Source organism: Rhamphochromis longiceps, linkage group LG14, assembly GCF_057381845.1.
Source record: "Rhamphochromis longiceps isolate RC_006_pf linkage group LG14, R_longiceps_female_GT1.1, whole genome shotgun sequence".
Taxonomy (NCBI): domain Eukaryota; kingdom Metazoa; phylum Chordata; class Actinopteri; order Cichliformes; family Cichlidae; genus Rhamphochromis; species Rhamphochromis longiceps.
This window is the reverse complement of record NC_140570.1, coordinates 27,523,275-27,539,934: the sequence shown is the minus strand read 5'-3', so window position 1 is coordinate 27,539,934 and position 16,660 is coordinate 27,523,275. Positions and strand designations below refer to the sequence as shown.

General features: G+C 41.1%; 1 protein-coding gene across 1 annotated transcript; it reads left to right on the top strand.

Annotated features, from left to right (window-relative positions):
• Nucleotides 1-11,773: 11,773 nt before the first annotated feature.
• Nucleotides 11,774-16,086, top strand: LOC146654256 (extracellular calcium-sensing receptor-like). The gene is made up of 8 exons (XM_085380555.1): nucleotides 11,774-11,913; nucleotides 12,277-12,571; nucleotides 12,666-12,955; nucleotides 13,075-13,370; nucleotides 13,712-13,905; nucleotides 14,036-14,257; nucleotides 14,356-14,479; nucleotides 15,182-16,086. Exons 1-8 carry the CDS (start codon nucleotides 11,885-11,887, stop codon nucleotides 16,084-16,086), a joined length of 2,355 nt encoding a protein of 784 aa, XP_085236681.1. The 5' UTR covers nucleotides 11,774-11,884.
• The last annotated feature ends 574 nt before the right edge of the window (nucleotides 16,087-16,660 follow it).

The following is a 16,660-nucleotide window of genomic DNA, read 5'->3' as shown; positions in this document are numbered from 1 at the left end:
CAGGCGCTCAAAAGACTTCATGACCACAGATGTCAGAGCCACAGGTCTGTAGTCATTTAGTCCAGTGATCCTAGGTTTCTTGGGGACAGGGATTATGGTAGAGGACTTGAAGCAGGCAGGCACATGACATGCCTGCAGTGAGGAGTTGAAAATGCCAGAAAACACTGGGGCCAGCTCGTTTGCACAGTGTCTGAGGGTGGCAGGAGACACACCGTCTGGGCCGGGAGCTTTTTGAGCATTCAGACTCTTAAACTGCTTCCTCACACCTTCTTCATGAATATGAAGAGTTGTGGTGGGAGGAGGTGGTGTGAAATCCTCTTTTGTGTGGGGTGAGGAGGGGGGTGTTGTAGGTGAAGTGTTTGAAGGTGGTGATGGCTCTATGGAGGGGGTAGAGGTGGGGGAATGAGTGTCCAAAGTGTCTCTATTGTTGGGGCCGTTGCAGGTGTGAAGGCTGCCTGATGGCTCGTCAAAACGGCAGTAAAAGTCGTTGAGGGTGTTGGCCAAGAGCAAGTCATCAGTGGAGTGGGGGGTTTTAGGCTTGTAGTTGGTGATATTCCTAAAACCTTTCCACACAGAGGCCAAGTCATTCACTGAGATCTGCTGCTGCATCTTCTCAGAGTGCTGGTGTTTAGCAATGTCCACTTCTTTAGTGAACCTGTACTTGGCCTCTCTGTAGCAGTCCCTGTCTCCGCTTCTGAACGCCTTTCTCTTTTCCAGCCACAGCTTTTTGAGTTTAGGAGAAAACCAGGGTTTGTCATTGTTATAACTCACCCTGGTGTGTGATGGCACAATGCTGTCCTCACAGAAGTGGATATAGGAGGTGACAGTGTCCGTAAACCACCGTTATGGTGGTTTTATTTTTTTTTGTACAGTAGGAGACTAACACTGAATAAAACTAATTTATGATCTGAAAAATGCATGTCCAATACAGCACAGTTCTTCAGGATGACACCAGTGCAGCAGAGAAGATCCAAAATATGTCATTTGGAGTGTGTGCAAATAGCCATATATTGGTGTAAGTCGAAATTGTTCAGACAGGATATAAAATCTCTTGTGGATGAATTTGATGTGCTGTCCATGTCAATATCAAAATCTCCCAGCAGTAGTATATTTATTTGGAGATAAGAGTAGAATTTCAGAAAGATAGTCAGAAAAGTATGTTAAAAAGTCAAAGTTGGGTTTATGATAGATGGTAAATAGCAACTAAAAGTGTGGGAATTGGGCCATTAATTTGTTTGATAATGGATTGAATAGAGGAATAGGCAGGAGCAGAAAGACACGATACCTTATACCTCATCCGTGTGTCCAGACCCACATCCAGACACACGGGGTTGGCAGGTGTAAACAAATCCAGGCAGAGTGGTGATATTGAGTTTGGCGAAATCATTTGGACACTGCCAAGTCTCTGTTAGAAAGTCAAGTTGTAATTGGCCTCGCTAGAAGTGTGACTAGCTGTCCAAACAGCTCCGGTTCTGGCTCCGTTCCTCTTCACCATCTACACTGCAGACTTCTCCCACAATTCCACCCAGTGCTTCCTGCAGAAGTTCTCTGATGACTCTGCAATAGTCGGCCTCATCACTGATGGGGACGACAAGGAGTACAGAGGTCTGACCCAAGACTTTGTGGACTGGTGCCAGCTGAACTACCTCCAGATCAACGCCAGTAAAACCAAGGAACTGGTGGTAGACTTCCGCAGGCACAAGCATTCTCCACTGCAACCACTGAACATCCAAGGTATGGACATTGAGGCTGTGGACAGCTACAGGTACCTTGGTGTTCATCTGAACAATAGACTGGACTGGACTCATAACTCAGACGCCCTCTACAGGAAAGGGCAGAGCAGGCTGTACCTGCTGCGGAGACTCAGGTCGTTTGGAGTGGAGGGCCCACTCCTGAAGACCTTCTATGACTCTGTTGTGGCTTCTGCTATCTTTTATGGTGTGGTCTGCTGGGGCGGCAGCATCTCTGCTGGGGACAGGAAGAGACTGAACAGGGTGATCCGAAGGGCCAGCTCTGTTCTAGGATGCCCTCTGGACCCAGTGGAGGTGGTGAGTGACAGGAGAACGGCGGCTAAGCTGTCATCCCTGTTGGACAACATCTCCCACCCCATGCAGCAGACTGTGACAGCACTGAGCAGCTCCTTCAGTGGGAGACTGCGGCACCCACGGTGTGGGTCAGAGAGATTTCGCAGGTCTTTCCTCCCCACTGCTGTCAGACTCCATAATAAAGACTTTAACTGATGAAGCACACACATCCATACATATGCAATAATACTAAGTGCAATAATCCTTTCTGTCATCGTTGTATTTTTACTCAGTTGTATATAGTATTTGTATTTGTATTCTATTTTTATCTTATTGTATATTTATTTTATTTTATTCTACTGTATATAGTATTTTATTTTATTCTATTCTGTACAGTTGTGTACTGTATTTATTCTTATTGTATTCTAATTTTTGCCTCATAACTTTTGCACTGTCCACTTCCTGCTGTGACAAAACAAATTTCCCACGTGTGGGACTAATAAAGGTTATCTTATCTTATCTTATCTTATCTTATCTTAAACATGAACCCAGGAACTAGATATTTGGCAAAGTCGGTTGGCTCGGGGCATGGTCACGGTGAGCACAATTGGATTTATATGGTGTCTGAACAAGAGGGGTAAAGTCTTTGTAGCTGGTGGATAGGGGCTTGTACAGTCCATTATGAGAAGCAGCACAGTTTGTTTTGTTTCCTCCTTTTACAGCAATTTCTTGAAAGGCAGGTGCAGGGTCTTTGTATTTAGTTTTTACTGGGGCTGTTGATTCTGCTGCACTGATAGCTGTTTGTTCCAAAACATACTCTGCAGTGTGTTCTTGGATCTCAGCTAGGGATGGGCCATAAGCTACACTGCGTGTTTTGAAGCCTAATTCAAGTAGACCAGCTTCTAAATAATTAGCTTCTGCTATGGCAGCTTCCTTCTCTTGTTCTGCTCTCAGTGCATCGAGAGTAGATTGTAAACGTGCTTGCTCAACTTTAATTTCTATTTCTCTCTTTGCATATGAGGCTCTTGCTTGAGCAGCTTCAGCCTTTGCTTTTGCTCTGTGCAGTTCAATGCTAGCTGACGAGCCTGCCTTTGATGGTGGTTTGTGGGAACGGACTGACCCTGTCTCGCTTTTTAAAAATTTATTTTCAGACATTTTAGATTTCTTGTATTTTGATTGCGTCCATATGTACTTTACTTGGCTTAATAGGATTGTCGTAGCTCCACGCAGTGGCTTCTGTAGCTTTGCTGCTTGCCGTGGTGCTGTCTTTTCGCTGTAATTGGCCTTGCTAGAAGTCTGACTAGCTATCCAAACAGCTAAACATGAACCCAGGAACTCCAGACAGTAGATGAGATCTTATGAAGTTTACTGGTTCTTTCATTTTGTGAAACTGCAACAATAAAGCATATATGGAAATGTACATTACTTATCTCTACTGTTAACAACAATATGTGCCTTAAACCAATGACCTAACAATGCGATTGAGAAGCTAGCATGACGATTAGCACCGTAAATTAGCATATGAACCGGCGATCTCATTTACATATGAATAGCGTATTGAAAATGTGCTAACTGTCATCTGTCAAACATAAAGACAACACTTGGAGTGTCTCATTGCTTTTTACCATTAAATACTTACAGACAATGCGTTAACAAACACCCAAAAGAGGTGGAGCGGCCATCTTGAAACAGCATAGCAAGAAAACATCAACTTCCTCTCTAACTCTTCTTCTACTGTCATAAAATATCGACTTAAAGCGGCCACTGGGTGGCGCATTTTACTAACATTTAAAACATAAAATTAACCAAACAGTAACATAACATAAGTGTCTGATTATTAAGAAGATCATAGACAAGTGGCCCCTTGCTGGAAAGCGATCGGACATTGAGCAGTCAAACAGAGACAGGATAGTCGCTGCTAGCATTGTAAGTCGACCTGGCAAGGCTAGCAAGCACACTACGGTTAGCAGTCCATCCACGAGGCTTCCTAGCAGAGCAGCGCTGAGATGACCACAGGGATGTATCGGGTTCCTGCTGTCGATCTTGTAGTTCTGCATGGATCCGCAGTGGACATACTTTCAACGAGGGTGCCAGACAATGTCTGTGTGGGGCAGTAAAGCTGGTGAAAGGGTCAAGAGGTGCTGGAAGCGTAAATGAGATACAATGATGCAGTGTATCTTATGGTGTGTTCACACCGAACGCGATGGACGCGAATAGAGCGTCAGGTTTACATGTAAAGTCAATGGAAAGGCGCGATGACACGCGATTGCGGGTCCCGCGAAAATTCGGAAGCAGATTTGCGTCGCCAAAACGCCAAAACGCGTGAAACGCGTGTCAGTGTAGCGCGTCTGGCGCGTTTGACTCGCGAATAAAACCACATGTGGGAGTTTTTGTGTTGCATTTTGTGCATACGCGCGTTTCGCGTCTACTGCTCGAGTTGGAAAAAGCTGAACTCCAGCGTCAAATCGCGCCGCGACAACCAATCAGGAGCCTGGTGACGTGGCTGTGACCTAGGTCAAAGGGGCAGATCCAGCCAAATCCCTTCATACTTCAATGGAGGGAAGGCTAATCAATGCGGTAGCAAACAACTCGGAGCTGTACAACACCAGCTGCTTTCTGTACCGAGACAGGAATAAAAAGGACCGAGCTTGGAGGAAGATATGTGAAGAGATCGGGCAACCTGGTAAGTTCTCTCTTGTAATTTCTTTCTTTTGAAAGTTTTTACTGGAGGTGGGGTGCCCCCGGCCTCTCGGCCTGGGGCTCGGTCACTCAGGCGCAGCTGGGGGCCGGCGGAGCTCACGGGCGCGTCACTGCAACTCCCCCTGACTTCTGCTCCGCGGCTGCTGGGCGAGCCCTCATCTGGGACTCTCCTCAGCTCTTACTGGGACAGTGGCGCGGCTGCCCCTCTGTTGGTCTTCCATGGTCTCTTGTGTTCTGGGGGCCTCTGGATGTCTGGAGTTTTGATCTCCTCCATACCCGCTTCACACCCTGGAGGACGGGGCTGTGGCCCCCCCCACACTCCCTAGCAGATCATTACATGGAGAAACCTTTGGAATGCAAGCATGCTGATCCACACAGGTATGCACACATGGGTATTCACAGACGCGGACTAAAGCTTTCTTGGCTGCTGCCTCAAAGCACACTGTGCGCTGTCTATCTTGCGTGCTGCACAATATCGTTTATTACTTAGTAAATACTGATATCTATGACTAGCTAGTTTATTGTGATGGTGCTTTGTTTTCTCTATTATTATGTTGCTCTTTGTTGTTTGCTGTCTCCTCTGTTTGTTTTTGTTTGTTTGTTTGTTTTTTTGTTTTTTTTCTCCATACAGGTGACCCAGGAGTTTTTTTTTTTTTTTCTCTCTCTCTTCCCCCCCCCTTCTCACCGTCTCTTCTCCCCTTTGGTTTTCTTTCTTTCTCTCCCCCTCTCTCTCTCATTCATTCCCCCTGTCCTATTTATTAAAAAAAAAAAAAAAAAAAAAATGACAAAGGATGAACTGAAGCTCTGCCATCACGTAATGTCGCATACTGCTGTTTCTGATGTCATTTAAGAAAAAAAAAAAAAAAAAAAAAAAAAAAAAAGAAAGTTTTTACTGACCCGGGGAAGCCGCACAAAAGCTAGCAAGCCACTGCTATTTTCCCACTGACGTACAAATACCGTTCTGCTTTTATGCATGTTGTCATTTAGGAATATATTTTATTGTTTATTAATAAACAGCACACAGTGGTCCCACTGTTCATCCGTCACTGCTTTGCTTTTTCGCTGATTTTTTATTGCACAGTACAGCATTGCATTCTGCAGCCTGATTGACAAATCTGCTCCGTGCCGTGTCTACTGCGCTTGCCAAATTTATCACGTTTGGTTTTGATAACCATCACGTTCAATAGAAAAAACAGCACAAAAACACCCATAACTATGACCCTCATTCAGAAATAGACACCTGCACCGCGAGGGAAAAAGGCGCACGAAAGTGGCGGGCAGATGAAGACAAACCGCGGCATAATAATACTTTTACGTTTTGCAATCTACAAAGGTTTGCACTTTGAGAATCAATTGTGAAAACTGTGACCAATGTTCATGTGTGTGGGGAAAACAGTGTATAAAGTGCGTGACCAGGGGCTAGTTATTCTGAGAACCCCTGCTGCAATAAATGAGGGACCACTGTCTACTCTATGATTATTATATTCAACCTGTTAACATTTAATACTGTATTGATAGAACCAACTGATTCTGCAGCAGAGCCTCCCCAGTCCCTGAGCTCCTGCTGCTGCACCCACAGATATGTACAGCAAGCACTGATACCTTTTTAGTCGGTGGGATTGCCTTGTGATCACCTTTACTAAATATCTACAACCAATCTGGTTATATCCTGTTTTTGGTTTTGTTTTGTTTTTTCAATGTTGAAATTAAAATCTAGTAGCAGTCTTCTCATTTCTTTGTGTTTTGTGCTGTTTTACAGGCCCACAGGGGAGGACGGCTCCGAGGCAGATGAGGGACGGGTCCCAGGACGGTCCATCGGCAGTGGAGCTGGCCATCCTGGTGTCCCTGAAGAGGCCACACCAGTCTCCAATGGAGCATTTCCTCCTCAGCCTTGTTCCTGCTCTGGAGAGCAGCTGGTCCTTTTTATTCCTGTCTCTCTGTAAATTCTTATATTTTATATATTTATGTTTAATGTTTTTCTGTTTGAGAATTTTAATATTATTTCAAATAAATTTTTATAATGACTAATGTCTCAGTTCTACTACACAGCAAATGTTGGCACACGACTTGACACATGTAGAATTTATTTCATATTATACTAATGACAAAATATACTAATACAGTGGGATGCAAAAGTTTGGGCAACCTTGTTAATAGACATTATTTTCCTGTATAAATCCTTGGTTGTTACAATAAAAAATGTCAGTTAAATATCATACAGGAGACACACACAGTGATATTTGAGAAGTGAAAAGAAGTTTACTGGATTTACAGAAAGTGTGCAATAATTGTTTAAACAAAATCAAGCAGGTGCATAAATTTGGGCACCACAAAAAAGAAATGAAATAAATATTTAGTGTATATCAATGTGTGTGTCTCCTATATGATATATGGGGTGCCTTTGTCTGGACGTGCTTCCCATCCAGAGCTGCACAGCACAGAGGAAAGTTCCAGCGTTCCTGGAATCCCTCTGTGATGGACTGCCAGTCTCCAGGTGAAGGCGCAGCCATGAAGTTGTCCACTAGACAGTCCCAGATGGCCGTCGCTGCCTGGGGGGTGATCTGGCTCACCGTGGACACACCGACTCTGTAACTGAATGCTTGGTCGTGAAGGAGTCCCCGGTGACAAGGAACCTGGACAAAATTGTTCAAAATCAGTATTATGTGTACTGCAGTTACAAAATACATTATTCAAATTCCAAAATACTTTTGTGATGTCAGATTTAAATCACAAAACTTAAATCTTACATAAAACATTTTGTAATTATAAGGATAATTACAAAATGTATATTAGGTAATGTCTAAAACAGTTGTGTTTTGTTTTAACTTTAACATATCATAATTTGATTGGTAGCAACTTTTACAACTACAGTGAGCCAATCACTCACAATTCCTAAACATGTCAATCAGGTAGGAATGAAGTAAGACATTAATAGAAATAAAGAGTTGTATGTTGACATGTAGCCCTTTCCTTGCTTAAATCATTAATATTTTTGAAAAATTAATCTGTGATAAGACATAGCTTATCAAGATAGAACCATGTAACTAAAGATGAACCAAACTGTTCACAGTTTTATCTAACTCTGTTTTAAGAAAGGCTGGTGACCCCTGCTATAGAGTCTGACAGCTGCAGGGATTATATACAAATATTCAACTATCCCTGAATCAAACCAGGTCTAAATAAAAAGGAGTGAGTATCACTACAAAGGTTAACTCAGTGGTCCTAATGCTACAGTTTGATATCAGCAAACACCGAGCGCATACATTGATAGGACACCACAGCCATGCTATCATCGCAAACACTGATAACAGCATAAATCGAATTAAATCGGGACTTGATGAGAGCTTCTGAGTATCACTAGAAATATTATAAACAGTCGTCTCTGTACCACAGTTTGCTATCAGTAAACACCGACAGCATTCACTGTTAGCATAGCACATCCATGTTAGCAGTGTATAAATGGATGGTTTAGCATATTAGCACAGGTATCAATAAAGGACTACTGTGGAGGTAAGCATCAACGACACAGCTCTCAGTTCTCACTCCTTCTTTATTCGTCTCCAACATCAACTGCGCATATCGCGCCACAAAACACAGGAACACACTTCCTATACACTGGGTGTGAGTGGAGCCCTCTAGTGGTCCACCACACTACCGTATTAAACACTTTTACTAACCTCAGGCAGACGGACAGGCGCTCTGCAGGTGGGATTGAGCGCCTGTAATTGGTGTCTAGGCGGGCGATGCTGGGACCGACGAGGGAAAGCAGGTCCTCAAACTGGCCGACGGTGATAGCGCTGGAATCGGCCGTCATCCAGGCGCAGCTCCTGGAGCAAATGGTGAAACTCACCAAACTGCTCACGCCTCTGGAGGACCTGATGGACCCAGGTACGGCGAGGACGTCTTTTACGCCGCTGCTCTGCTCTCCACAGTAAATAGAGAAGGGAGACTCTCTCTTCAAGCGCTAGCTCGACAGCTGCCATCTTGCAAAGATACCGGTCTGGCACAACTTCCTCCCACATTCCTCCCACATTTCCGGTTCACGCGGCGATGGATTTTTCTTGGACACGCGTTGAGACGCGAATGTGCACGTGTCAAATTAGGGGCGTTTGGGGCGTTTTGTTCGCGTCCATCGCGTTCGGTGTGAACACACCGTTAGAGTGGAGGAGACAGGCCTTGTATGTAAGGACTGCAGAACAAACCCAGCGAGAAGAGCCCGGAAGAACAGGACCTTAACAGTCATGATGGTATAATGTCTGAAAGCCGTCTGTCCGAAAGCAGCCCAGCGGCTAACAGCGGATGTTAACAGCTGATGCTAACATCTGATGCTAACAGCTGACAGTAAATATGTCCAGAAAAATGCCAGCCAAACAGGTAAAGAAGAGAAACACTTTACCTGGCCACCCCTACCAGCCCTGCTACTTGATCTAACTCACAATCAAGTCTTGATCAGTTGACAGTGCTACTCCTTTTCTCATCTGAATGTCCAAGACATCTGGCCACAGAGCTGATGATATCATTACAAAAATGATCATCAATCATCAAACTGTAGTGTTCTGTTTACAAGTGCACCTGTGGACACTCAAGCTTAAACATGGTGTTTGTTATGGGCAGACTATGGTTAGCACAGATATCCAATAACAAAACACCACTCAGTAAGGTAAGGATCTACTCCTCCCAGTCACACCTTTCCAGATCACACTGCCATTGCTCATGTAAGCATTTTAGTCCCCTAAAAGCACAATTGATGCCCTGGTAAGGGCACCTTCCCAGACCCTGGGACTCCCAAAAGGCCTAGTATTCTGAACTGCTGTTAAGCACAAAAGGGCAAACAACAGTCAGAACCAGGGAAAAACGTAATGTACAGGCACCGAAACAGGAGCATGCAAATATGCCACCCCTGCCCAGTTCCTTTCACTGGAACAGAATCCAACCTCTCTACAGGAGACAGACTGTAGATCCTGTGCATTGAGGTAAGCCTAAATGTATCCGTTGAGTATTTCTCAACTCAGGTTCAGAAAGCTGAACATTATTGTTAATGCTGACTTAAATTATTTTTTAGAGGGTTTTTTTTTTCCATTGATATAAGATAAGTAAAGAGTGCTGCCATGTAGGGAAGGTGCTAAAGAACAGTAATTGGTTTGTTTTTGTTTCCCTTCATACCTCTTATTATGCAATCAGAGCAGGTTTTTGAAGACACAACATCTTATTTTTGCTTATCAATAAATTGTTTGAAAACTATGACTTGATGAGTTAGATTAGCATTTAATTTGTATAGCAACTTATTAATTATTTAGGTCCTAGTGGTTTAATATAAAATGACAACAATGCTGGATTCAAGATTAAAACACAGGCATTAGAAAATACAGACATGATTTTCTATGGATTACTATAGATATATTATTAACAAAAGTAGAAAAATCAGAAATGCATTTTGCATGTCTGATTTATAGTTAATACTCTGAAACTACCACAACTGTTTTCAGGTAAAAAAAAAAAAAAGCATTATAACAATATAATAGTGTCCAAATATCATGTATAAGACATTATATCATGAAACATTTGAGTCCAAATACTGCACAGAATTTCACATTTCAACAGGTTAAAGTTCTCCACTAGTCCTGCATGCAGGTAGTCTTTATCCCTCAAGCTTGGGTCCTCTACCAGAGTCTTGGGAGACTGATGATCCTGTGAAGAATCTCTGTTGTTCTTAGGACTGCATTCTTCTAGACAGACATCTCAGATTTCATTTCTGAAACCTGCCGGAGCCACTGCCCCAATTTGGGAGGTCACTGGTGAAATGCTTTGATTACCACAGAGACCACCATTGCATTCTCCTTCCACATCTTCTCTAGCTCCTCTCTCAGCCTATGGTATTTCTAGAACTTTCTGTTTTGTGAGATATTCACTAAGCATATGATCAGTTGTGGCTATCTCCTTATGTATCAGCTGGGTAATAGTAGGGTCAAGCTTAGCAGACTTTCAGAAGGTACTTCATATAGTCTTAGTAACTGGCCAAAGAGGGGCCAGGTTTCCAGCTTAGCCATAATCTTCTGTCTCAGGTCAGCTGCTCTGGTATTCAACATGTCTTGGTATCCAATCTTGGAGTGTGTGTCATTTGTGGAAGATAACTTCACTTCTATGATCTGACTGCTCCACCTGCTGTTAACTCCAAGGGAAAGTCATTTTCACCTCAGAGGTATCTAGTTTTTACGTAATTGCATAAATAATAATAATAATAATAACAATAATAATAACTTTATCTATAAAGCGCTTTCAAATTGCTGTACAACTAAAGGGATAAATAAAATAAAAGCAATACATAGCAATACAGGTAAGAGACACAATACAAGTTAAAAACAATAAAAATTTAAAAACTAAAAGCCATAGAATTAAGACATATAGGATAAGGTGAACAAATGTGTCTTCAACTTAGTTTTAAAAACCTCCACAGAGCCTGCCTGCCGAATATCTTGAGGGATATGATTGATTGTATAATGTATCATTTTTTATATAAATACAAATCATATAAATTTCAATTTAATATTACTTATCTTAAAAGCAAAAACAAACAAAAAAGTGTTCATAACAAGTCATTTGAGTAATACCTTGGTGTGTAATTAATGGTACAATGTGTATTACCTCTGTATGTCCACATTATTACATCACTATTGAATAGTGCACAGTGCTTCCTGAAGTAGTTTATAAGAGGAGAACAGATAGATTAAAACAATAGTAATAGTAAGGCTATGCACACATTTCATATAAAATAAAGACTTACTCAAAGATGACCAAGAAAGGGGATGTCCTAGTGATCATTAAAAAAAATCTTGTCTGAAGAGCTATATAATCCAGTAAAAAAGCATTTCCACCCGTATACACACAACTGACATCAATGCGGGATGGATGATCTTATAATTTGTCTGGTATTGGCTGTGTGTTTGTTTCACCTGAACACAGCCTTGGCTGTGTGCCTAGATGATCTGAGTCAAAGGGCTATGCTTACAGGCGCCAAGGTTGGTACTGTGGAATCATCTGTGAATTGCAAGCTGCAGGGTAGCACACGTCCACCTGCATTCTCAAAGGATGGGGACTTCATTATTGGCGGCACTTTCTCCCTTCACTCTTACACGCAAACAGCTTATAATAAGTATACCAACATGCCTGCACCTGTGAAATGCAAAGGAAGGTTAGTAAGTGGAAGAAGAGGGTGCTACAAACACGTTGGACTATGTAAAATTAAAAATGTTTTCACATGTATGATGATTCATGGTATATAAGTATTTATAATATAATTCTTCTAACAATAGTAAGTCATTTAGATTTTTAAAATAGTGTTTTTGTGTTTTCAGAACTGAATTTTTTACTTATATTATAAATATTTAACAGTAAATTGTTATCTATAATTTTATATTGATTTCTGGTCAGGCAGTGATTTGATGTACCTAAACTAGCTGTTTGCAACATTATTGCCGCTGAGCTGAATTTATCACGTATAATATCTTTACCTGAATTGACAGTCAAAATTTTAAAATGACATGATTGTTTACAGCATTGACACTGTTGAGCTGCAATCCACAAGTTCGATGGTCTTTGCCATAGAAGAGATTAACAACAGCACAGACCTGCTGCCTGGAATTGAGCTTGGTTATCGGATCTATGATTCATGTGCATCAGTACCTGTGGCAGTGCATGTGGCATTTCAGTTTTTAAATAGATTGGAGGCTCAGTTTAACACTGGTAAAAACTGCTCTCAGTCTGGTGTGGTGATGGCTGTTGTTGGTGACTCTGGGTCTACGCCATCTATTACCATGTCACAACTTGTTAGTGCTTTTAACATTGCTCAGGTAAATATTTTGCCTTTCTAGAAAACGTATTTGTTGACTGTTCGCGTTTGTGCAGCTGTTTCAGAGTTATTCTATTTTATTTTTTGTGATTTAGGTGAGCCACTTTGCCACATGTGCATGCTTATCTGACAAGCAGCAGTACCCAAGTTTTTTCAGAACAATTCCCAGTGACCAGTTTCAAGCTGAAGCACTAGCCAAGCTGGTGAAAAACTTTGGCTGGACTTGGATAGGTGCTGTCCGGTCAGATTCAGATTATGGCAATAATGGCATGGCTTCTTTTCTCCAAGCAGCACAGAAAGAGGGGATCTGTGTGGAGTACTCTGTATCTTTCTATCGGACAAACCCACAGAGCAGATTTCAGAGAGTAGCAGATGTTATCCGCAGGTTTCTTTATCAAAGATAATTATTGTGCATTGACTTGTGTAATTACCTTTAAAATAAATGTTTGATCATGTGAAGACATTTAAAAAACATTTTCCTAATGCACTACATTGTCTCTCCAGGTCTACAGCTGTAGTTGTTGTGGCATTTGCATCTTTTGGAGACATGAAGATCCTGTTGGAGGAGCTATCACGTGACCCTTCCCCACCTCGCCAGTGGATAGGCAGTGAATCATGGGTAACAAGCACAGAATTAACACAGTACAGTTTCTGTGCTGGGGCCATTGGATTTGGTATTCCGAAGTCTGCAATCCCAGGTCTCAGAGACTTCCTGTTAAATCTGTCTCCCACTCAAGTGTCTGCCTCGCCAGTGTTTACTGAGTTCTGGGAGGATGCATTCAACTGCAGTCTGAAAAAAAGTAACAGTTTCATTTGCTTTTAAATCATTTTCCCAAAATTGTAGTGTTACAACAGCTACTGCTGCTCATGTTTTTTCCACTAATGGTAATGGTCAAATATGAAGTGAACGCAGGCATATGTCTGCATATATTCTCCCTTGATATAATGACTTTTCAGGTCAAGTTCCAGTGGTTTAGTTTAATTTTTCTTGTATATCAATATAATTTTATCCATTTACAAATGTAAGTCATTCTACTAAAATAATTTTCTAATATCTATGTAACAGGCCTGTAATCTAGTTTTACTTACAGGCTCGAAAACACTATTATCTGTGTTTTTGTAATTATAGCTCCTGCCATAGAGAAGAAAATGTGTGATGGAAATGAAGACATACAGAATCTCCAAAGCGAGTACACTGACACATCTCAGCTCAGAATTGCTAACATGGTGTATAAGGCTGTGTATGCAATAGCACATGCCATCCATAATGCAGTGTGTCAAAAAACAAATGCCATAGCAAAATGTGACAAACTAATCAAGTTACAGTCCAATCGGGTAAGCAGAACTGAACATGTTAATGCCAATGTCTTTCATAACTCCTAATATAACTTAGATAAAAAGAACTATCAATGTGTATTATTGCAATGTCCCATGTTCTTCTTTCTCTCTCTTACTGTCTTTACAGGTTTTAACTGAGCTGAAGAAAGTAAATTTTTCCCAAAATGGATATGATGTGTCATTTAATGCTAATGGGGATCCTGTGGCTATTTATGACTTGGTTAACTGGCAGAAAAGTGGGAGTGGCATCATTGAGATAGTAACTGTAGGGCTGTATGATGCCTCACTACGAGTGGGCCACGAGTTTAAGATTAACAGAAACATAACCTGGATGGAGGATAGCAGAAAAGTAATGATGAGAATCTGACTTATTAAACTCTGGTGAACAAGTTGCTGCTACTTTATATCTGTAATATTTATATCTGTTATGCTACCTTGTCTTGACAGGTGCCAGTGTCAGTCTGTACTAACAGTTGTCCTCCAGGAACTCGTAAAATGCTGCAAAAAGGAAAACCTATCTGCTGCTATGACTGTATAGCATGTCCTGAGGGAGAGATCAGTAATATAACAGGTAAAATCAAATGTTTCTCCATGCATTTAAAATCATTTTATACTGGAAAAAATACAATTTACAATGATTTAATTCCTAGTAGCCTCTTATTGTTAGGATGCCTGGGTCGTTGACCCAGGGTTTTGAGTTTATATATCATTTATCATTTCTATTCTTTGGTTTCTTCGTTAGAGTTATGTCTTATGGTTTATGTCTCTGTGTAATCCTTAGTTGCTATATCCTGTGTCCAGTCAGTGTCTGTCTGCCCTGGTCCCATGTCTTTGTTCCCTCTGTTGCAGTGCCTGCATGTGAGTCTGTGTCTTTAGTTCAGTCTGTATTATGTTTCCTGTTTTATTTTGAAGGTCCATGTCTGATGTTAATGTATCTGGTTTTGCGTCCCCTTGTCTCGTTAGGCCTGATTTGCCCCAGCTGTGTTTCCCTACTGTTACCCATTCCCTGATTGCTCCCCCTGTGTATTTAAGCCCTGTGTTTCTCTATGTCTGTGTTGTGATCTACCCCCATTTATGCTGTGTGTTCTGTCTTTATGCATGCCTGTGAAAGTTTATTTTGTATTTTCGGGTTTTGTTACGTTTTGCCATCCAGCAATAAAGCTGAGTTTTGAAGTATACCTTTGCCTGTCGAGGAGTCTGCACTTTGGGTCCTTTTCCTGCCTGCACACAGCTGTTACTTGACACTTATTGGGTTTTTTTCTCTCTTATTCAGATTCAGCTGACTGTTTACCCTGCCACAAAGAGTTCTGGCCTAATGCAAAGAGAGACACCTGTATCCCTAAGCCTGTAGAGTTTCTTTCATTTCAAGACATCCTAGGGATCATCCTGGCTACATTTTCAGTTCTTGGTGCTTGTCTGGCCATCATAATTGGGGCTGTATTCTTTTATCACAGGACAACTCCAATTGTCCGAGCCAACAATTCTGAGCTGAGCTTTCTGCTGCTCATCTCACTGACTCTGTGTTTCTTATGTTCATTAACTTTCATTGGAGCACCATCAGAGTGGTCCTGCATGCTGCGTCACACTGCGTTTGGCATAACCTTTGTACTCTGTATCTCCTGTGTACTTGGGAAAACTATAGTGGTTTTAATGGCTTTTAAAGCGACACTTCCAGGTAGCAATGTCATGAAATGGTTTGGTCCTCCACAGCAAAGAATGACTGTTGTGTCTTTCACCTTTATTCAAGTTTTAATATGTACTGTATGGTTGGTAGTGAGCCCTCCATTCCCAATTAAAAATCTAACCACATACAAGGAGAAAATCATCCTGGAATGTGCATTAGGCTCTGCTGTTGGCTTCTGGGCTGTGCTCGGTTACATAGGTCTGCTTGCTTCCTTTTGCTTCATTTTAGCTGTCTTAGCTCGCAAATTACCTGATAATTTCAATGAAGCCAAGCTTATCACTTTCAGCATGCTGATATTCTGTGCAGTGTGGATCACCTTTATCCCAGCATATGTCAGCTCTCCTGGGAAATTTACAGTGGTTGTGGAGATTTTTGCTATTCTGGCCTCCAGCTTTGGGCTAATAATATTTATATTTGCTCCAAAGTGTTTTATCATATTGTTTAAGCCTGCAAAGAACACTAAGAAATATTTAATGAACAAAAATCAGTCATAATATATTAATAATCTCAAAATGTTAATTTTCCAATCGTTCTTCATTCTGTAGTTAAATGAAATATTTACTACTTTTTTCTTAAATAAGTTCATATTCATATGCCATAATTTTTTCTGCATTTATTTATTTAGTGTATGAACATATATAATTGAAAGTTAATTGTATGAATAAATGTAAAGTCACATTGAAACAGTGTGTTGTTCTGAGTTATTTATTTGTATTTGTATTCTATTTTTATCTTATTGTATATTTATTTTATTTTATTCTACTGTATATAGTATTTTATTTTATTCTATTCTGTACAGTTGTGTACTGTATTTATTCTTATTGTATTCTAATTTTTGCCTCATAACTTTTGCACTGTCCACTTCCTGCTGTGACAAAACAAATTTCCCACGTGTGGGACTAATAAAGGTTATCTTATCTTATCTTATCTTATCTTATTTCTCAATGGTCTGATACAATTTCTTGTAACATTTTGATTTCTTTTAGCATTTGAATTTGTATCAGTCACCAAGCCACCAAGTGCAAATATAATTTTAATGTGAACTGAGTAAATTCGGTCATAGTATGA